This window comes from Ascidiella aspersa, chromosome 4 (genome assembly GCF_963924565.1).
Source record: "Ascidiella aspersa chromosome 4, kaAscAspe10.2, whole genome shotgun sequence".
NCBI lineage: Eukaryota > Metazoa > Chordata > Ascidiacea > Phlebobranchia > Ascidiidae > Ascidiella > Ascidiella aspersa.
The window spans coordinates 34,860,536-34,883,723 of NC_139450.1; the positions used below are offsets into that span (position 1 = coordinate 34,860,536).

The window sequence follows — 23,188 nt, forward strand, 5'->3', positions numbered from 1 at the left end:
TTGATTGTCATCATTAATTTGTGGCGTTATGTCTATTTTTTTTTGTATCACTTCTCTAAGGATACTCTATAATTAATATGTAGTACATTTTCAATAAACCTAATTCAAATGGTTAAATTGTGTGGAAACGATAAAAGTTTTAAATAGATTTTGATCTTTAAAGTCGTTTTTGAAAACAAATATTAAGAGAAAAAATAAACAACAGGCAATCGATATTATTTTTGTAAGTTTTGCATCGATTAAATGTTGACCACCTTTATAAAGCAAATTTGCGCAAACTTTTATCATTGTTATTGAGGTTCTCAAGGCTTGCCAAGAAGTTCCAATATCGTTGAAGTGATCGGCGTTTCCTAAATGTTAGGTCAGACCGGAACAAAAGGGAGTTGTTACTAACCCTACAAGTTTGTATTTGTAGTATCTCTAAAATGTTTAAAATATTTTAATCTTTAATGTGGTTTTGAAACAATTAAAAGTTATAAAACAGTTTATTGTAACGTCAATAAATTGCGATATCGTCCATTGAGAGATATAGGCAGGATAAAAATGAAAATTTATTGGCTGTACTTCGAAGGACCAATGTTTTATTGATGTTTTATAAATTAGTTGTAGAAGAGCACTTTTAACTTCGACTTTTACTAAACTATTTACGCCTAAAGTCACTTTAATTCAGTTATTTCCAACCTGGGTCCCAGAAGCAGACTGGGTAAATATCGACAAGAACAAACCAGAAAAAATAAAAAGTAGTTTATATTTATCAAGTAAGTTGCTGAAAGTTAAAAAGAGGGTCGTAAGAAAAAAAGGTTGTGAACAAAGTATTATACACGCAACACTATTCCGTGACCATGACAGATGACCCCGTGACCCTGACAGATGACCCCGTGGACCATGAGCCCGTGACGCAATCGTTTCGTGCAAAGCTTTAAAATTTCATCTCAGCGTAAAATAAATAATGCAGTTGTTTGAAATACTTGGTAATTCACGGTCAATGTTTTAACAGTAGGTAAGCATGGCTGAGCAATATGCTGGAACTAGGTTCGCGTCAAACAACTGGAAGGATATTTCCTCGCTGCCTAACATGGAACGTGGAAGAGTTGGTGAAACATCATTAGGAGGAATGCTCGAAAATCAACACAATCTAAAACCAAACAATTTAAAGTGAGTGAGAATGACGCTAAAAAAGACGAAACAAGTTTAAAATAAAAAATAACATGTAACCAAACACATGGCGGCGATGTTTCGTCAACTATAAATTAAAAAAAATTTTTTTTAGGACTGGCTTTTACGAAGGAAAAATAAAGAGTTTACGAATTTCACGTTGATTATGACTCCGGGTAAGTTCTATATTTTGTGATAAGTTCTTTTTCAGGTTGCTTTTCATAACAGGGACATCCATTATCACCATTTACAGTTCGGTTTAAAGAAAGTTGTTTTATTTTAGTTTCCATGTTGTTGTATCTTTTCGACGTGGGGAGACCTTTACAACGCTTATTCATATTACATCAACATCAACAGCATTGAAAACAACTTGTTGTACTTTTCGCTCACGTTGGCTTTCACTGTTGTGCCGTCTTTAATAATGCACGTAAGTCAACGTTATGGCAACTTACAATATCAACCAAAAAAAAAACGTTATGGCAACTTACAATATCAACCAAAAAAAAAACGTTATGGCAACTTACAATATCAACCAAAAAAAAAACGTTATGGCAACTTACAATATCAACCAAAAAAAACGTTATGGAAACTTACAATATCAACCAAAAAAAAACGTTATGGCAACTTACAATATCAACCAAAAAAAAACGTTATGGCAACTTACAATATCAACCAAAAAAAAAACGTTATGGCAACTTACAATATCAACCAAAAAAAAACGTTATGGCAACTTACAATATCAACCAAAAAAAAACGTTATGGCAACTTACAATATCAACCAAAAAAAAACGTTATGGCAACTTACAATATCAACCAAAAAAAAACGTTATGGCAACTTACAATATCAACCAAAAAAAAACGTTATGGCAACTTACAATATCAACAAAAAAAAAAACGCTATGGCAACTTACAATATCAACCAAAAAAAACGTTATGGAAACTTACAATATCAACCAAAAAAAAACGTTATGGCAACTTACAATATCAACCAAAAAAAAACGTTATGGCAACTTACAATATCAACCAAAAAAAAACGTTATGGCAACTTACAATATCAACCAAAAAAAAACGTTATGGCAACTTACAATATCAACCAAAAAAAACGTTATGGCAACTTACAATATCAACAAAAAAAAACGTTATGGCAACTTACAATATCAACCAAAAAAAACGTTATGGCAACTTACAATATCAACCAAAAAAAAAACGTTATGGCAACTTACAATATCAACCAAAAAAAAACGTTATGGCAACTTACAATATCAACCAAAAAAAAACGTTATGGCAACTTACAATATCAACCAAAAAAAACGTTATGGCAACTTACAATATCAACCAAAAAAAAAACGTTATGGCAACTTACAATATCAACCAAAAAAAAACGTTATGGCAACTTACAATATCAACCAAAAAAAACGTTATGGCAACTTACAATATCAACCAAAATAAACGTTATGGCAACTTACAATATCAACCAAAAAAAAACGTTATGGCAACTTACAATATCAATCCTCCCCTCAAAAACACATTGTGTTTGTTTTTGGTTATTTGCACATGACCGACACCATTTCTTAATGATGTGGACTTGAAGATTTGCATTGTCTTGTATGTTTACAGGGGGCCTCTCTATTGCTGGGTGCAAAATCACTTCGAGACCATAGAAGTCAAATCACCTGTAAGAATAAACTTCACTACTTTGTTTTCATTCTGACACACATTCTGCAACTTGGATTGATATACAGGTAACAACATATAACAAAAAAGACATTGGTATATTGGTAAACAATCGCACAAAAATCCTTATTATACAATATAAAAGAAAAATTCGATGAATTGGGTGATTGCTAGGGTTTTGGCTCAGGATATGCTTATGACTATCTTTCTAGACAGCATAATTATGATGTTTCGGTTTTATAGATTTTTTTTATATTTTTGCAACCTTAACAGAAATGCACAATTTTAGAATGCATCTAGACGGCTCTGCTTAGCGTTATTAACAATAATGTAATATTTTTACCAACTTTTCATAGATTTTTTCGAGCGATTTATTTTGGAAGAAAATCACAAAAAGGAGACGGGGAATATTACCACAAAAAGGTACAGTTCATATTTTAACATTTCTAGCCCTTACCTTTCAGTGAAAGGGGATAGGGAGGAGTCAGCTGTCAATCAATGCGGTTAGGGAAGGGTCAGCTGTCAATCAATGGGCTTGGCGAAGGATCAGCTGTCAATCAATGGGGTTAGGGAGGGGTCAGCTGTCAATCAATGGAGTTGGCGAAGGGTCAGCTGTCAATCAATGGAGTTGGGGAGAGGCCAACTGTCAATCAATGGAGTTAGGGAGGGGCCAACTGTCAATCAATGGAGTTAGGGAGGGGCCAACTGTCAATCAATGGAGTTGGGAGGGGCCAGCTGTCAATCAATGGAGTTAGGGAGGGACCAACTGTCAATCAATGGTGTTGGGAGGGGCCAGCTGTCAATGAATGGAGTTAGGGAGGAACCAACTGTCAATCACTGGTGTTGAGAGGGGCCAGCTGTCAATCAATGGAGTTAGGGAGGGACCAACTGTCAATCAATGGTGTTGGGAGGGGCCAGCTGTCAATCAATGGAGTTAGGGAGGGACCAACTGTCAATCAATGGTGTTGGGAGGGGCCAGCTGTCGATCAATGGAGTTGGGAGGGGCCAGCTGTCAATCAATGAAGTTAGGGAGGGACCAACTGTCAATCAATGGTGTTGAGAGGGGCCAGCTGTCAATCAATGGAGTTAGGGAGGGGCCAACTGTCAATCAATGGTGTTGGGAGGGGCCAGCTGTCAATCAATGGAGTTAGGGAGGGACCAACTGTCAATCAATGGTGTTGGGAGGGGCCAGCTGTCAATCAATGGTGTTGGGAGGGGCCAGCTGTCAATCAATGGAGTTAGGGAGGGACCAACTGTCAATCAATGGTGTTGGGAGGGGCCAACTGTCAATCAATGGTGTCGGGAGGGGCCAGCTGTCAATAAATGGAGTTAGGGAGGGACCAACTGTCAATCAATGGTGTTGGGAGGGGCCAACTGTCAATCAATGGTGTTGGGAGGGGCCAGTTGTCAATCAATGGTGTTGGGAGGGGCCAGCTGTCAATCAATGGAGTTAGGGAGGGACCAGTTGTCAATCAATGGTGTTGGGAGGGGCCAGCTGTCAATCAATGAAGTTAGGGAGGGACCAACTGTCAATCAATGGTGTTGGGAGGGGCCAGCTGTCAATCAATGGAGTTAGGGAAGGGCCAGTTGTCAATCAATGGTGTTGGGAGGGGCCAGCTGTCAATCAATGGTGTTGGGAGGGGCCAGCTGTTAATCAATGTGGGCCTTGGGAGGGGCAACCTAAATAGACACACTACTTAGTTTACCCCACTGTGTGTTTTTCTCGCTAACATCATCAAGTTTTTCCAATATACTTTAATCCACTAAATTGCACGATAAATATATTTATGCTTTAGGAAATTAATAAAGTAACTTAATAACTACGATGAACTTTGTGTTGTTTCTGTGTTTAGTGGATTGAAGAAGATACAAACATCGTCGTGATGCGTTCAATTGAAACCTACTTGGAGGCAATCCCACAACTCACCCTACAAATTTACATCATGTTAACCACTGGACAAGCTCCTGTTATTACAGGTAAGTTACGAGTAAAACCGTGTGACTTAAGTTAAACTGGGAAATGGTGAGAAGGAAAGTCCGTCACACGAGTCTTTTCAGTAATTACGGATGATCTGGTCTAAATAAGATATGTCTGCAACAAGCGGCAATGATTTTGTAAACTATACCGAAAACATTTGATAACTAACACCAGTACAATAAAAAACAAACAAAAAGGTTTCGTGTAACTTCTAACTTTCGTGCCTTGGCGTTTTTACAACTTATTTGAACCAAATAAATACATCGTTTTTTCAGAAAGACTTACGCAATTTATTAACAAACATAAGAATACCATGTTATTGACTAGGAATGACCTTGGCGGCCATTTTCACAAATGGCGGATTTCCCCAGGTAAGATGAGATGGAAATTTTTTTGGATATTATAAAAACCCTAAATGATACACATCAGATCTTTTTAGCGTTACAAAAGGGTTACATCAAGTTTGCTCAATACATTTTATCACTGCTTCAAGAATAAAATAAATTAACCAACTTCGCCCTAATGACGTCACAAGGAGGCAGGTGTCAATCAAATGGGGCTCGTATCATTTCCTTTCGGCAAGTCGTTTCAAATCAAAACATCTCAAAATATAAAACGTAGATATCTCTGCAAACTACAGCAATTGCGAGTAAAAGGCATATTTCACAATCTTTTGCTAAATGTGACAAAATATTAATAAACTTTTAGATGGGAATACCGGTATTTTGCTTAAATTGCTTGCAAGCTTTCATAACACAGAACTTATATTGGCAGTTTTGTACGCATAATAAAAAAGCCCAAACTAAAATGAAATAATTATAAAAAGTCTTTCCTGTCTAACTACAAATTATCATTCTACTGCGCTCCTGACAAGGAAACACTATATCGTACTTTGTTTTTATTGCGTCGTTATAATTTTAAATTTTGTTTGTCCATATTTGGAAAAAAAAAACTCGAAAATATAAGAAACGTCAGTGATTTCCGAATTGCTATTATCACTTTTACGCAGTTACCTCCAAACTTTTCATCGAAAACAAACCTAAATGTCTTTGCTCGCGTGGTTGCAAATTTTATCGTGATGTGTTTCAGTGTTAGCTTGCCTTGGTTCTGTGGGAGGTTTGTCGATGATAATGCGAAGTTTTGATGCCTTTACAGACGACGCAGATGATAAAGATCTTTCTCCAGCTGAAATGATTTGCTTTCTTCTCTACCAAGCCTGCGGTTTGCTATCAAGGGTAAGAAGCTTTGTTTATTCGTAAGTCCGAGTTGATTAAAATGCTTGTGTTAAGGTTTTAGCATTTGCTCTCCTACTAAACCTCAACGTCTAGGTGTTCATTGGTTTGTTGCTCGTGCACTGGATCCTCGTAACACTCGTCGTACAGAAAAACAACGATGGTGACTTTTGCGATCAATTTTTAGATGGGGTATCCACGGGGTAAGAATAACAAGATAATTCAGTAGTGCTTTTGTTAATAAAATAAGGGGAGTAAGACTTTTTTTAACACAAAATGACTCCCAAGATATTAAACACTATTGAATCTCATTAGACTGATAGGTTCCATGTTGTAAGTCTATCTTGCGTTTCCAGTTATTCTGAAACTGCGACAAAATAAAGCAGTAATTACTAAACCTCAAAAGGTTCCTAAATGTGTCGTAAAATTTGTGCTATTTTGGCGAAATAACTTTTTTTATTACAGAAATGTCTGAAATGCCTATTACTTGACGAAATAAATTTATGGGCTGATACAAGATAAAAATGCTTTCTGCAACAAAAAATAAACTAAACAGATACAAAAAATATGCAAACGAATTTGCTTGACCAAAGCATGGCCAGAAAAATGTTTTGTTATCGTACCACAGAAGGGTAACACCCAAGAAGTGTTACACTTATAACACATTGTATTGAAATTTTAACAACATCCGCAGATATACCTTCATATACAATATTCCAATTGGTTACCAAGGCTACCTTTTGGGCAACATCGTCTATATTGTCATACCAATTGCATACTTCGTCGAGAATATTATGTTTGCCGGAGTCTGGTTTCCACTTCGACCAAGTGTAGTGAACATCACAGATTCATCCATGGACAAACAAACTCCACAATTCCACCTTTCACCAACTCCACAATTTCATCTTTCACCAACTCCACAATTCCACCTTTCACCAACTCCACAATTCCACCTTTCACCAACTCCACAATTCCACCTTTCACCAACTCCACAATTCCACCTTTCACAAACTCCACAATTCCACCTTTCACCAACTCCACAGTTTCACCTTTCACCAACTCCACAGTTCCACCTTTCACCAACTCCACAATTCCACCTTTCACCAACTCCACAATTCCACCTTTCACCAACTCCACAATTCCACCTTTTAATGGGACGACAACAGCAACAAGTGAATATGTAATCCCCAACAATATCGCGATTGCGATTGTGGTTTCCATCCCGACCTTGTTTATACTTTCTCTCTTTTTCGTGTTGTTTTTACACCTTATGGACAAGAGACATAAAAAACTCAACCAAGGGTAGATTAAAAGTTTGCGAAAAGATTAGGAAGAAAACGTTAAGGTTCAAATGTCGGGTCCTGTCTCTTGTGGTTCGTTTGTTGCGCGGAATTTAATCAACAACTTCGGTGTTCATAGTTTTAGTGTTTGGCACGCCAAGTGCGATAGATAAAATCGTTTAAAATACACCAACAATCTATATATGAATGCCTTTTCAGTCCTATTTTTGTTTAGTTTTACTGATTTTGTAACTTAATTTCCTGCACCATTGTGGTGAATATTTTCCATGTATTGTAACTAAATGAGTGATACGACACCTCTATAAAGGGGTTCATTTAGCGCATTTATTACGTATATTCGAAAATACAGGTTGGAGACTCAGAGTCGGACTCTTGGTATTTTTAACCCACTCCGCAGTTCTCGTTTAAACACAAACGATCAAAGTTTGCTTCCAATTACTCAGGGTTGGTATCGCTAATAAAACTTCACACTCGCTCGCTCGCTCGCTCGCCGCCGCCTCCTCACTCACTCACTCACTCACTCACTCACTCACTCACTCACTCACTCACTCACTCACTCACTCACTCACTCACTCACTCACTCACTCACTAAACGGATTTTTTTTTAGAATATATGCGGTTAGGTATGGTAAATAAAATTTAGAAACAAAAAAATGCATTTTTCAATACGCAGTGAAAGCTAGCAAGACATAACGTAAAAGGAACCGTGGCCTGGTGTCCCATCACATTAGTTATCACCATTAGATCGAATACATATGTCTGATGAGCATTTTATAACTGCACATTAGTTTATATACTTAACGGAACCATTTGTGTTATTGGAAAATAAAACGACGCGCAGTTTAAGAAACTCTGGTCTATTAGAACCTGTTTTACCGCAACTTACAAAATTAATATATCTAAACATTTCGTCTAATTAAATATTGTAAGATTATTTTCAGTAAACAAGGTGAATATTAATTTTAGTAGAAAATTAACTTCCGCTAGATGTCGGTATAACAGAAGCTTTCTTTTTCGCTACAGCGAAATACAATCATTACTTAAAAAAATGTTGACGAAAAAAACAAAACTAAGTCCGATCTATTTATTAGGACAGGCGAAATAACTGAACATTAAAATGAATCTACATGTAAAATACTATAGAGCCGAATAAAATGCAGAATGTTAAAGGTATTTTTTGTACTTCGGGTAAATAATGACTTCCGTTGTGTCATGTTGTAAACAATGACTCGGCACGTTTTAATCACCAAGCCCAAAACGTTAACTTTAAAATCAGGTGCAATTGAAATTTAATGCTAATTTGAAAGTGCAAAATTTCACCAATTGATGGAATCGCGTCAGTTTTCCAAATTAGTTGACGTTTTTAAAAAGAGCAAAATATAGGCAGATTCAAAAGTTTGATAAATATGTAATAAAAAACACTAGACTTCCATTCTAGTTTGCAATAGCAATTAAGGTTTGGTTGGTATCAGATCCTATGGAAAGTTAATATGCAAGGTTACCATAAGCTAAGTATTACAGAAACTCATATTTTGTTAATTGTAAGATACTTCTCAGAAAGAACAGATTGCTCAAATAGATTTGCCTTGATAAAAGCAATTTGCGTGTAGATTTGTCAGCAAAATGCACACTCAAAGTCTTTATACCCTGTTTGCATGGAAAACCTCATGTGTGCATAAAACCTTGATTGCACAAAAGCTTGGAGCTGCACATTCAAGAAGTCAGCCATGGAATACAGACTGCCGTTCACTAATTGTAGATTCATAGTTTGCTAAAAACATTCTGTTTTAGATACCCAAACAAAACAATGTTGCCCAGCCAGGTAATACAACCTCCTGTCTCTGTATTTTACCAGGCCCAGTATAACAGGTAGAAATGTCTTGGAAGAAAGTTGTCGTTTTCCTCGGAAGCACGAGAGACAAACGAGTCGGTGAAAGAGTCGCTACGTTCGTTTGCAATCAACTCAAAGCTAAAGACTTGGAAGTAACACTTGTTGGTGAGTTTTTCCTAAAGAACTAATTAAAACTATTTCTCTATGGTTATTTGTTACAAACATATTATTCGTCAGATTGTGCAGTGTGCTTAAAGTTCTTAGCACTAAATTTGTTTTCTTTTAATAAAATGTGCTAATTTATTTAAACATATAATGTAGTTCTTTTTGTACTAGTTGCTGATTTTTGTTATTCTCTGTATTTTAGATCCACTTAAGTTTGAACTTCCACTTTTAACGAAGCCACTTCATTGGTATTCGCCGACTGACAAACCTCAACCACCTCAACATCTTGTTGATATGAACAAAAAGGTAAATATTTGGCTAGATTCGTTTCTTTGGTTTAAAACAGAACAGAAATTTCACCAAGGCAGATATTTAATACATTGTTTGCATTTCTACATCCCTACTGTTAAGAAATCCTATGAGACGACAAAAACAGTTTACAACAAAGACTGACAGCTAATTTCCTGCTGTAGTTAAAGAACTATAAACACAATGCAGTAATAATGTGAATAATTGATTTATGAAAATTAACCTAGCTTTATAACCGACTGATCAATTGCAACAAGTTTTTATTGTTAGATCAAGGAGTCGGATGCCATCCTTGTGGTTTCTGCCGAGTACAACCACAGCATACCACCGGCCCTCTCAAACACAATGGACTACTTTGGCCCATCATCGTATGCCATGAAACCATCAGGAATAATCACCTACTCACCAGGTACAACAACTACAGCTGCGATTACATCAAATCACATGGCACTTTTACTTTTCAACAAACTTTACAATTCCTAGTAAATATATCAAAGCCCTGAAACATTCAAATGCTACCTACTTCTATACAAGCTTTGCTATTCTTACTGCGTTTAACTACAATCTCCAACCATTATGCTCCAAAATTATATTTCCTATTGAGGGATACCCATGAGCTAAAGTTAAACTAAAAGGTTTTCAACATTTCAAGATACTTAGTAAATTAACCAAAAATGCATGTTGACTGCCAATACTTTTGTTTATACTATTTTCAATTAGTAGTTGATTATGAATAACCTAACCAAATTGGTCAAGTCAGTCAACCATATGTAAAGTAAGAAGCTGGGTTATGTTTAATCCATGTCACAGATCTGTGCAAATTGCACAGAGTGTTTTATTTATCATTTTATTATAAATTAAGCTTTTATCTGAAGTTTGCACAGAGAACAATTTGTTTGCTTTGTTATGTTTTTCTTACTTTCTTGAGATATTGCTTATAATAATTAATCCAATTTTAATGTAACAACCCTTTTATTTTTATGTCAATTGCTTGACTTTATACAATAATAATTTTGACCTGCTTGCAACACTTTCCAGGTGCGATCGGTGGGGCACGAGCCGGGGTCCAACTACGGTCCCTCCTGGGTGAGTTGGGGTGCATCAGCGTCTCAAACATGTTCGCAATCGGTGGCGTCTCCAAGTGCTTCAACGAGGACGGAACGCCGACCGCTACAGAAGATGTGAGTTGTAATAACATCTTAAACAAAGTTTATGGATTAAACAAGATGTCTAGTCACAAAGATTGGTGTGTTTTGCAACACAAAAAGGGTTATTTGTAGTAATCAATTAAAAAAAAAACAAGATATGTCCCGAAAATAAATTTTCGGCCCATATATAATACAAGACAATTTTTTAATATGTTGGCAACAAGTTATGCCATTATGAGCGATGTGTGTTCCGGTGTTTCAGGTTTTTTTCAAAAATACTATAAAAGTACTTCCTAACTTTTATAAAGATTCATATTTGATTTATGGTAAGACACACAAAGCCTAACCCAATTTTAAAGTATGCAAACATTTGCTGTTTAATGTTCAAACAAACTGTTTGCTTTGGTTTGGGAGATTAATTTCTTTGGAACATGAAATCATGTTCTTAAATCAGATATATAAAGAAATAATTCAAGTTGCTGTTTTCTAAGGATTAGACATATATTATGAATATACTAATTTATCATGGTAATATTTGCAACATGCCATAGCAATGCAGAATATACCTAACCCTAGAACCCTAAAACATACATATAAATTAAGCAAATATTGTAATTTGTAAGGTATAAATTAAGCAAAATATTGTAATTTGTAATTATTTAGATTTTTTTATGGAAGCATTGCTTGTTTCCCAATCTTGGGTTTTATCGCAGAAATTGTTTTTTTTCAGGGTGAAAAGATGGTCTCGCGATTAGATCGATTGCTGAAACAAGTTGAGTGGTGGGCCAACGCTGCCATAAAGCAACGAGCATGCAAGGAGAGCTTTTAATCACAGCATTTTGTGAAAATGTACTTAAAATTATTGCAAAAACAAAAAAAAGTTACCTTGTAATGGCCATGTAAACATTAAAACTATTTGTTATTTGTTTACGTAGTTTTGAAAAAAAGTTGTATGCGACATTAAATACTAGTTGAAGCCTGTATTACAATAAGCAGTACTTTTCTTAAAATTAAATTGTTGCCAGCATTTTAATATGCTTCAATTTTGTAACCAATATGCTTTTTCGCGTGAACAGTAGTCTAAACTTTTTATTAAATCATGTTGCCAACCCCTTACGGTATATTTTAAGATTCCGGCTTCTTGCCATAAAAATAACTTTGAAACACATTAAAAGTGACCAACATATTGCGAATTTTTTTAAGATGGGTTCACTTTCTTTACTTTCTTTTGCTATTTTTTGATTGACTTTAAACCTTTTCATTCCCAGAACTCCCTTAAAACTACTTTAGTACCCAATTGCTGAAACATTTTGGGAACCGAAACTATCAGCACGTTTTTCTATTTTTAAACACTTTGCATTTTTATGGAATATTAAATAAAATTTGGTAATCCTAGCTATGGTTTGTAGTTTTATCAAGGCTTATATATTGTATAGGTATTGGTTTTACTTTAAATTGTTGGAAAATATTTCAGACAAATACTAAAAAGTCTACTACTTTTTTATAAACTTTAAAGTATTTAAATTTTGGCTACTTTGGATGTTTTTTATTGGCAATATAGTGATTAAGTTAGTGGTTACTTTAAACTTCTTTAATTAGCTCAGTATCACTCTTTTTAAACAAAGATATAATAATTATGAGAATGACTTTACAAAGATAACAACATTCTTAAATTCAAAACCCCAAAAGCAACTTACCTTGTAATTCTTAACACAAGTCTTCCCTCAATTATCCTTAACATAATTGTTTGTTGTTCACCTTCTAAAGGTAATTGTTTAATAACTATGGGCCAATTGTGACACAGCAGTTGTACAGCTTATGCCCAGTCATGTTTATTCATCATATTTACCTCCACCTTTTAAAGTTGACTCGAAATTTAATGAAACCGGTAAACAAATATGAGTAAGCAAATTCCACGCGTGACACAGCGAATATACTTTTTATGCTTGCTAATAGCATGACGAAGCACATCTTCGATCGGTTTATTGGGGAATGACACGAACTTTGAAGACGATTTCACCAAACATTGTCGCTACAAATTTGTATTTAGCAAGGACAATTGTTAAGAAAAAATAGATTCATTCTTGCTATTTAATATTGCTTTAGAGCTGGTTTGCCATCGAATCTGTTGGAAAGTTAATGTAATTTTTTAATGTGAGCAGTCAACATAAAGAATATTCACCATTGATATTTGGTGAAAGAATGATCTAAATTAGAATTTAGGATTGAAATCATAATAATTTCCAAGTCTCATCTAACGCATTACTTCATAATGCTGGCTTGCCGAAGTTAAATTGTCCCTGTGATGTAACGGGTTCAGAAGTAAATTAAGATTTTGACGAACTCAGAAAAAAATCGTGATAAAATATGTAATTAACTTAACATTTACCTTTATTGCGCAACAAGGCAATAATAGTTAAATGCTATAATATTATCGGCTTTATGATGTACATCAAGTCTTAAATGCTTGGATATATGCCCGTTTGTAATACGAATGGATTATTGTCACACTTTTAAAAAGTTCTGCAGCACAATTAGACACTTATCTCAACTTTAAATGGCGGTTACCTAGGACCGTGTTTTTAAAATATAAATGCACGATATTTTCTTCGTGAAATACTGGTGGAATATTTTTTTTTCTGACCCCATAATTACAATTCTGGTCTGCGAAAATATGCAATACAACTTAGTAAAGAATCTCAAATCCAAAAAGGTCAAGTAAATCGGCATCATCTTGATAAATACCTACTTGAAATATCTATACTTAAAGTATCGAAACGTCTTTATCAATATGGTTTCAATCTACTCGACCTTTATGGTTTTGAGATTTATTTTTAAGCTACATTGCAGATCCGTGCATAGCATATCTCAGTAAACAACGTTAAACTGAGTATTGTGACTTTGAATCTTAAACTAGTTTGATACCATTGCGGGTTAAAAGTACGCGGTTTTATTTGCTAAAAACATATGCTGTTGGGCGCTCTATACAAAAGACTTCCTCATGCACAAAGCAAGTATGACGTAACAACCGATTAACGAACAGTGAAGTCATTAAAATGACGTTTAAATAAAAGAATGCCTTCAAATAATACTGTGACGTGAAAATTATCGCCATATCAAAATAAAACCGCCACCATGACAACAACGTCAAAAGTTGGAGACGTAATAAAATAATGACGTCATCATTGGACATTTTGGATAAAACCGACCATGTGCTTTGAACTGGAAAGTTGCAACTGGCAAACACGTTTTGGCAAAAAGTTTTGTCACGGCGGTGTTCGAACCCACAACCCCCGGAAGACTTTCCTGCAAATAAACAAGCTTGGCAAAGTAGAACTCCCCACAACAGGGGATTTCCGGCGATAGCACAGACGTCACAATTGCCTATTGTTTGTCCTTGAGTTTGCCCTCTAGATGTCGCACTTCCCCTTGAAGGTCAGTGACGCGTTTCTCAAGTGACGTCACAATTTGGATCAAACTTTCAATTTGGTTCGTCTGATCTAAAGTGTTAGTGACGTCACTCTTTTTGACATCATCATCAATGGATGTGACGTCACTACTTTTCGCAACGTCATCATCGATAGGCGTGACGTCACTACTGACGTCATCGGTTTTTGTGTCGTCCAGCTTTAAATGAAGGTCGTTTTCAAAAGTGAGTTTTTCTGTGTACGGTGCGCCATCCAGTGACCGTTTCGTTCGAGCTCGCTCGCGCACGTGACCTGGAAGCAGTGCATTGTGGGTAGAAATACGTGTCAACAGCAAAGCATTGTGGGTGGAAATGCGTATTATAAGTGTGAAAAAAAAACGATGTGAGTAGTGCATTGTGGGTAAAATGTAGCGAAGTTTTCTTATTTTAATAAATTTCCAACGTTTCTACCAAATACTTACAAGTATTCCTTGAACAACAAAGCGATTGTGTTTAGTCCCGAACCAAATGTTTAATGCGAAAGCAACTAAATATCAGTTAATCTATAAACCTAACCAATGCAGCTCCCCAGTTTAAAGCATTGCAAGCGATTATGTTTTGTGGAATAAGTCTCGTTACGGATTAACCAATCTAGTACAAATGGTGAAACACAAACAATGCTTAGTGCTCCTCTAGAAGATAAGATGGGTTTTAGAATCTTTAGTTTATTTACTTTAGGTGCGCATCGTATTAAAACAGTCCTAGTATCGGACAAAGAGCGATAAAAATATCGGACATTATCGTACTTTGGTTAAGTTACCTGAGAGCGTTTCAAACGAGCCCGCTTCGTCGCAATTGGTGCAGCAGTCGACCCAAGCCGACAAATCAACGCTGGGAACCTCGTCACATGACACGAAGTCGGCCGCTGGTTGGTTGAGGAAGACGTCACGTGGTAGGTGGCTAATTGAATCAGTGTTGTCGCAGATGAGGCGGGCAAGTGACGTTTGACGGATCGCTGTCAGCTGGGCGGGGCTGAACACGCCTGGGTTCTCGTGCCTACGTCACAATATGGGAGTTATGACGTGTATAATATGCAGGTTTTGACGTCAACAATAAGCAATGCGCCATGTTTCTGCTTTTAACCGATTTTTATTTGGGTTACTATAATCTTCACTTGCAAGATTTCTGTTGTTTTGGCGTACTTGCTTTTCTGATTTGTTAGCAATTCTGTTTTTATTTACTTTGAAAATGATAAAATTGAATCGGATCAGACAAAAAGTATTTTTTTTACAAAATTCGCGTATCATATGCACCAAATGCCTAGTGTCAAAGATCATTGGCCTCTTTCCAATTCCATAACTCTAAAGTCTTCGGATTTGACTTGGTAATTCATGCAAAGATTTAACTTGGGCTAAAGTAAAAGGCAATGACTCGAGGTCATAACAACAACCTGTTTCAATACTGGTTGGTAGGGCTGGACAACTTATTGGACTGTATATAACAGTGGGTAAGAAATATTATACAGGAGCGCTGGATTTTATTAAAGAAAACTTACGTTAATTTTATAAAATAATTCATATAAAAGGCCGTATCTTTATGGAATCTAAAACTATTGGCAGCAGGTTTCTTAATGTTTGTACATTAATGTTTTAAACGGGAAACCACACTGCAAATTATACTTAAAAATTAGCTCAACATTTCTGTGTGAAACTTTTCCTAATAGTTTTAAAGGTTACCTTCATATTCTCATGCATATCCCACCCACACCCCATTATTTACCCACCACAATCGGTCGCCGTCCCTCGTCCTTTTGAACTGCTCAGCCAACAAACACCCCAGGGTCGGCCCCAGCCGCGAACCCGGCATCACGTCCTCAACAATCATCCCAACAAACGGGTCGATGTTAGATGTCACCTTGTAAAGATCGCGCAGCTTGGCACGCACCTGGACACAAGGGGGCGTTAGAGAGGAAAGTATATAAGAAAAGCGAGGAATTTGTTAATGTGCTTTCAACCACGGTGAAAATAACCGTGCTTTTTAAGATAGCAGGTGAAATAGCCGGCTTTTTAATAATCCACTCAATCTTTTAGGCCCATTAACTAATACTTTTTGTAAAACACCAAGCACAAACATAACAGCCATTCAATTATATCAGTGCTGGCGTTGTTTTTCATTTTATTACAAGTTTAATTTCATTGTGTGTCCGCCAAGTTATATTTTAGTATCTTAAGACTTATAACCTATATCTTCATTAGTTCGGCCGATTAATGTGTTCATATACAAGGGTTGACAAACGTTAAGTCAAAGCAAAAAAAAATCTTTTAAAAATGAGTTTAAATGTTTAAAAGTTGCTTTCTCTAAAACCCAAACCACCTGATTAATTTAAAAAAGGCACTTCGTTTCAAACTCACACAAGGAGGTGCAGTAGCAAACTCACACAAGGAGGTGCAGTAGCAGGTACAGTAGCAAACTCGTACAAGGGGGTACGGTAGCAAACTCGCACACGGAGGTACAGTAGCAAACTCGCACAAGGAGGTGCAGTAGCAACTCGCACAAGGAGGTACAGTAGCAAACTCGCACAAGGAGGTACAGTAGCAAACTCGCACAAGGAGGTACAGTAGCAAACTCGCACAAGGAGGTGCAGTAGCAAACTCGTACAAGGAGGTGCAGTAGCAAACTCGCACAAGGAGGTGCAGTAGCAAACTCGTACAAGGGGGTACAGTAGCAAACTCGCACAAGGAGGTGCAGTAGCAAACTCGTACAAGGGGGTACGGTAGCAAACTCGCACACGGAGGTGCAGTAGCAAACTCGCACAAGGAGGTGCAGTAGCAAACTCGTACAAGGGGGTACAGTAGCAAACTCGCACAAGGAGGTGCAGTAGCAAACTCGTACAAGGGGGTACGGTAGCAAACTCGCACACGGAGGTGCAGTAGCAAACTCGCACAAGGAGGTGCAGTAGCAAACTCGCACAAGGAGGTACAGTAGCAAACTCACACAAGGAGGTACAGTAGCAAACTCGCACAAGGAGGTGCAGTAGCAAACTCGCACAAGGAGGTACAGTAGCAAACTCGCACAAGGAGGTGCAGTAGCAAACTCAACCAAGTAGGTGCAGTAGCAATCTCGCACAAGGAGGTAAAGTAGCAAAGTCAACCAAGGAGGTGCAGTAGCAAACTCACACAAGGAGGTGCAGTAGCAAACTCGCACAAGGAGGTGCAGTAGCAAACTCGCACAAGGAGGTACAGTAGCAAACTCAACCAAGGAGGTACAGTAGCAACGCACCTGTGGGCTTTTGATTTCTTCTGCGAGATCTTCGAAGTCTTCCGCTCTTGAGAGGTTGCAGAAGATCCTCCAATCCCCGTAGAAAGGAAGTCCGTGGTCCCTTCCTCTCTGGATGTTGAGCGCTCCAAGATCAAGAGCAACCTCCTCAGCCATTGAGAACAATCGCTCGATCAACTCCGCGTTGATGCTGGAGTCCGAATCGCGCGCCTGCGGTTAAATGGGTTAATAAGGGAGGAATTCGCTATTTAATTATTCTCGAGAAATTTTGTTGAACATGAAATAAAAGCGTTTCTGATCAATTTTGAACAAAAAGTGGACAAACATATTATAAAGTTGCTTTTTTTAATTAGTTAAAATCTTAAAAATTTAAGTTTAAAGTAAACTTGCCAAACATTTCAACCTTTTCTCCCCACTTTTTACATTTTCTAGTTATAAAAAATACTTTTGGGGGTTTGGGGCAAAAACAGCGTGTTTCCTTTAAAAGGTCATTTGTCAACGAACCTTCATTGGCTTCGCGATGAGTCCTCGGATGAGCGGATCGATTCCACCTTCGTGAACAATTCTGAATGGAGCGAAGAAAGCTTGGTGGAGCATAAGATTCCCTTGCGGTGATTCCCCCCACGTCTCGTTCAACCTGGGGAGGGGAAAACAACAAGTAACAGCCATATTAGGGAGGGGGAAACTGAAAGTAACAGCCATGTTTGGGAGGTGGAAACTAGAAGTAACAGCCATGTTTGGGAGGGGGAAACTAAAAGTGACAGCCATGTTGGGGAGGGGGAAACTGAAAGTAACAGCCATGTTTGGGAGGGGGAAACTGAAAGTAACATCCATGTTTGGGAGGTGGAAACTAGAAGTAACAGCCATGTTTGGAAGGGGGAAACTAAAAGTGACAGCCATGTTTGGGAGGGGGAAACTGAAAGTAACAGCCATGTTTGGGAGGGGGAAACTGAAAGTAACAGCCATGTTTGGGAGGGGGAAACTGAAAGTAACATCCATGTTTGGGAGAGGGACACTGAAAGTAACATCCATGTTTGGGAGGTGGAAACTAGAAGTAACAGCCAAGTTTGGGAGGGGGAAACTGAAAGTAACAGCCATGTTTGGGAGGTGGAAACTAGAAGTAACAGCCATGTTTGGGAGGGGGAAACTGAAAGTAACATCCATGTTTGGGAGGTGGAAACTAGAAGTAACAGCCATGTTTGGGAGGGGGAAACTGAAAGTAACATCCATGTTTGGGAGGTGGAAACTAGAAGTAACAGCCAAGTTTGGGAGGGGGAAACTGAAAGTAACAGCCATGTTTGGGAGGTGGAAACTAGAAGTAACAGCCATGTTTGGGAGGGGGAAACTGAAAGTAACAGCCATGTTTGGGAGGGGGAAACTGAAAGTAACATCCATGTTTGGGAGGGGGAAACTGAAAGTAACATCCATGTTTGGGAGGTGGAAACTAGAAGTAACAGCCATGTTTGGGAGGGGGAAACTGAAAGTAACATCCATGTTTGGGAGGTGGAAACTAGAAGTAACAGCCATGTTTGGGAGGGGGAAACTGAAAGTAACATCCATGTTTGGGAGGGGGAAACTGAAAGTAACAGCCATGTTTGGGAGGTGGAAACTAGAAGTAACAGCCATGTTTGGGAGGTGGAAACTAGAAGTAACAGCCATGTTTGGGAGGGGGAAACTAAAAGTAACAGCCTGTTGGGGAGGGGTAAACTAAAAGTAACAGCCATGTTTGGGAGGGGGAAACTGAAAGTAACAGCCATGTTTGGGAGGGGGAAACTGAAAGTAACAGCCATGTTTGGGAGGGGGAAACTGAAAGTAACAGCCATGTTTGGGAGGGGGAAACTGAAAGTAACATCCATGTTTGGGAGGTGGAAACTAGAAGTAACAGCCATGTTTGGAAGGGGGAAACTGAAAGTAACATCCATGTTTGGGAGGTGGAAACTAGAAGTAACAGCCATGTTTGGGAGGGGGAAACTAAAAGTAACAGCCATGTTTGGGAGGGGGAAACTAAAAGTGACAGCCATGTTTGGGAGGGGGAAACTAAAAGTGACAGCCATGTTGGGGAGGGGGAAACTGAAAGTAACAGCCATGTTTGGGAGGGGGAAACTGAAAGTAACAGCCATGTTTGGGAGGGGGAAACTGAAAGTAACAGCCATGTTTGGGAGGGGGAAACTAAAAGTAACAGCCATCTTTGGGAGGGGGAAACTAAAAGTAACAGCCATGTTTGGGAGGGGGAAACTGAAAGTAACATCCATGTTTGGAAGGGGGAAACTGAAAGTAACATCCATGTTTGGGAGGTGGAAACTAGAAGTAACAGCCATGTTTGGGAGGGGGAAACTAAAAGTAACAGCCTGTTGGGGAGGAGTAAACTAAAAGTAACAGCCATGTTTGGGAGGGGGAAACTAAAAGTAACAGCCATGTTTGGGAGGGGGAAACTGAAAGTAACAGCCATATTAGGGAGGGGAAAACTAAATGTTAAAGCCAAGTTGGCGAGGCGGAAACGGAAGGGGGAAACTGAAGGTAACAGCTTGCTTACCTGAACATGACTGGGTTGATCATTGTGTGTCCGAAGCGGTAAGCTGCTGTGGCGAAAACATTGACCACCGATGATGGAAGTCCGGGATTGTAACCTCCGTAAGTTCCAATCCGCTCCATGAAGGGACCGAGCAGCTTGGGAAGCCATTGCTAAAAAAATAATCAATTTAAAGTTAAGGTTGAAAGCAGCGAGTGGTTAATTTTATTCCGCTACTTTATTCAAAGCCATCATTCTTGTTTAAATTTACCGGTATACAAAGTTACAATAGTAAATATAAAAGCCGTGTTTAGACGTATATATTTTCCCACATAGTTTTGTATGGTTTAAATTGAACTCTTTAAATTATTAGTTTTCTCGTTTTTACTTCTACATGCATATTAGCCGATTGTTTACACATTCCGGGTGAATTACCTTGTACGTTATGTTGTACGTTATGTTACCTTGTACGTTATGTTGTACGTTATGTTACCTTGTACGTTATGTTGTACGTTATGTTACCTTGTACGTTATATGCTGCATCATGGCGCCGATAATCTTCCTGGTCTCGTGGAAAATCGTGTCTCCATCCCAATGTTGGTTCGCTCGCTTCAAATACCTGGCAACTCTGTTGTGTTCCCGCATCCACATCGTGTGCATTGCTGTGAGTGAAACCTGAGTAAAGAAAATAACGTAAGTTAAATAAGAACGTACTTTAGATGAACTTGCAAATATAGTTTAAGTTTAACAATTAAAGAGAATCAAACGTTCACAAAATGCTTCCTACTTCTGTATGGGCTTTGATATTCATTCTACGCCTCACTAAAACCTGGAACCATTTTTTAGTTTAATGTCAGATAAATTCAAGACTTCATGTTTTTCATTTAGAGTGTTAAGACTAATTTAGTATATTAAGCTCATTTTAAATCAAGTACACCGAAAGCCATCACAGACTCACCGAATATGTCGATCAATAATGCTAAAAAGCAACCAGTATGCAGTAAGGAAAAACAACCATACGCCAATGCTTGCTGCTTGTAATGGTGTTTGCCAATAAACTACTCTTGTTCGTTATTCATCATAAGGCCGGTGCGTTAGTGTTAGCAACGTTTTGCACCAACCTGTTCATTCGCTCTCAGATCTCCGGCCAAAAAGCACGGCACGCTTCTCTGCTGCGGTGATTCCCCGTCGCCGCGCCGGCATTCGATCGGCGCCACTGGGCTGAACCCGCCACCTGGGAGCGCAACGCGTTACAATCAAATAGGATTAATTAATCAACTATTAACATGTTATTTTCTAAAAGCAAGCTTTAAAAGGGAAAGCTCTGCGTTGGATTACAAACAAGCGATAAGGCATAACTTAATTTATTATCGGGTCGGCATCAACAGCGATACCAGCCGAGTATCGGGCGGAACCGATACTTAGCATCTGGTACCGGCCCCTATCTGGTGCTTCCCCCACATCCCCCCCCCTTCCACCAACCTGCCTCCAGCTCGCTGTAAACGTTGTAAGGAAGAAGAGGTTTGTGGCCCACTTCGAGGGACTGCCCCTCTTTCAACAATCCCTCTTGTGACGTCAAGTCGCGTAGATTGTTCGTCGCGTTTTCGGAACTTCCGTAGACGTTTGACGCGTCGTGGTAAGATGTGATCTGCGTCACACAAGTTACAAGTAGGTGGTAAATATATGGGGCAGAAGCAAGTAGAAATCCAATAAAGGTGTGTTATGTGACTAATTTGTGGGTTTTTACGCAATAAGCTTTGTTTTAACCGGCTTTGTGTAAACTAACTTTTTTTTAGCTCACGAATAAAAATTACAACAATTAGTTGTCTACATTTTTTTCAGCAAATTCGACGTTGAAAATATATATTTGTTGTATTTCTGTAAATAGTTTCTCGAATCTTAAATAAATACCTTAAACATCGTCTTGAAACAGCCTTAAGTTACATTTGGTTAATGCTGGTCATTTAAATTTTATCCTCCTCAACATTGGTGCCGTGATTTGTTCTTAATTTTGCTTAATATTGAAAAACAACTTTTATATTTTCCCAAATTTTTGTCCACCTGGTTGATTTGTTCTCGTCTCGAGATGGCGCTAGAGAAGACTGACGTGATGCCAGATCCGCACACGGCGCTAGAGCGCGTGAACTCCATACACGTGTCAGACGCGTGGCGGTCACGTGATCCACGCCTGGTTGATGACGTAGGAGGGGCGTGGTGGTGAAATCGACCGTGACGAGGATCGTCTCTGTCAACTGGAACGAAAATAAGTTGGTTGCATCAAACACCAAGTGAACATAACATAACTGACTCGCTGTAAATCACCTTGAAACTGAAACAAGAAAACGTTTTTCGTTGACATTTTTAATTTGGTTATCTTGAAAAAATATACCTCGATTTTTTTTATAAGAATATAAAATACAAAGATTGGCGTTCTAAATTTGCCTACACAGTTAAAAACGTTTTAAAAGTCAATGCAAAAACACATTATTGAAATTCGTAAATCAGGTAATAAGAACAAGAATTGACCGCATTATTTCTCAAAAATGCAGTCTAAAAATGATTGGTTGATATAAACAATGTGTATAACCAAGCTCCTCTGAAGCGGTACTGGCTAGCGATAATGACACACGTATATAGTACACATGACGCCTTGACCGAAATGAGTTAACTTGTCCAGGTATAGCCGAGTTCGTGAGTTCGAATCTCACCTATGACTAGTTGTTTTTCTAGCCTGGTCTTGCTTGCACTATAACCTTGGTCAGGCTGATTGATTTCGTTAAGCAAGCCTCTCATTATAACTACGTTCACTTCTTCTCACCTCCGATGGGAAAGCAAGGTCCTTCTCTCTCGCACGAATCCTTGCAAGCCTTTCCATCAGAGAAGCGATGGATGGAGGGAGCCATCGTGGTGAAGTCAAGGTCGTGGTCCAGAAATTGACCCCACTGCATCACCATGTGGGTGAACAGGGGGTCATGGCGGGGGGGTCGCGAACCTGCTGACATCAGGACCCCAACTGACACTGATCGGGGGGAGGGGAGGCTGTGGTTGTTGTACCTGGGGTGAAAAGGGTGAAATGGGTTAAAATGATGTGCAATGTACCTGGGGTGAAAAGGGGTAAAATGGGTTAAAGGGTGATGTGCAATGTAACTCGGGTATAATGTAGGTTAAACGGGATTCAAGTGGATGCCAGACCTTAAGTAAACT

General features: G+C 38.3%; 2 protein-coding genes across 3 annotated transcripts in view; one reads left to right on the forward strand and one right to left on the reverse strand.

The window, feature by feature from the left end:
- The first annotated feature begins 9,066 nt into the window (after window positions 1–9,066).
- On the forward strand, window positions 9,067–12,182 carry LOC146157692 (uncharacterized). The gene is made up of 5 exons (XM_083387466.1): window positions 9,067–9,336; window positions 9,539–9,642; window positions 9,916–10,054; window positions 10,684–10,826; window positions 11,524–12,182. Exons 1-5 carry the CDS (start codon window positions 9,216–9,218, stop codon window positions 11,620–11,622), a joined length of 606 nt encoding a protein of 201 aa, XP_083243592.1. The 5' UTR covers window positions 9,067–9,215; the 3' UTR covers window positions 11,623–12,182.
- Window positions 12,183–12,790: 608 nt separating this feature from the next.
- The window catches only part of LOC146157693 (peroxidasin homolog), a 45,283-nt gene continuing 34,885 nt past the window's right edge, over window positions 12,791–23,188 (reverse strand). For both annotated transcript variants that reach the window (XM_083386696.1, XM_083386695.1), the window contains 11 exons: window positions 22,803–23,038; window positions 22,046–22,236; window positions 21,467–21,632; window positions 21,106–21,218; window positions 20,507–20,659; window positions 20,009–20,157; window positions 17,980–18,112; window positions 17,479–17,685; window positions 15,983–16,143; window positions 15,020–15,255; window positions 12,791–14,512 (listed from right to left, as the gene is read on the reverse strand). In XM_083386696.1, the coding sequence (XP_083242822.1) occupies window positions 14,178–14,512; window positions 15,020–15,255; window positions 15,983–16,143; window positions 17,479–17,685; window positions 17,980–18,112; window positions 20,009–20,157; window positions 20,507–20,659; window positions 21,106–21,218; window positions 21,467–21,632; window positions 22,046–22,236; window positions 22,803–23,038 (2,080 nt within the window). In that variant the 3' untranslated portion in view covers window positions 12,791–14,177. The remainder of the gene's footprint in view (window positions 14,513–15,019; window positions 15,256–15,982; window positions 16,144–17,478; window positions 17,686–17,979; window positions 18,113–20,008; window positions 20,158–20,506; window positions 20,660–21,105; window positions 21,219–21,466; window positions 21,633–22,045; window positions 22,237–22,802; window positions 23,039–23,188) is intronic.

Coding starts and splice junctions, on each gene's coding strand:
- LOC146157692 (XM_083387466.1), top strand. CDS start 9,216: ATGTCTTGGAAGAAAGTTGTCGTTTTCCTCGGAAGCACGAGAGACAAA. Junction 10,055..10,683: donor AATAATCACCTACTCACCAG/GTACAACAACTA, acceptor AACACTTTCCAG/GTGCGATCGGTGGGGCACGA. Junction 10,827..11,523: donor CGCCGACCGCTACAGAAGAT/GTGAGTTGTAAT, acceptor GTTTTTTTTCAG/GGTGAAAAGATGGTCTCGCG.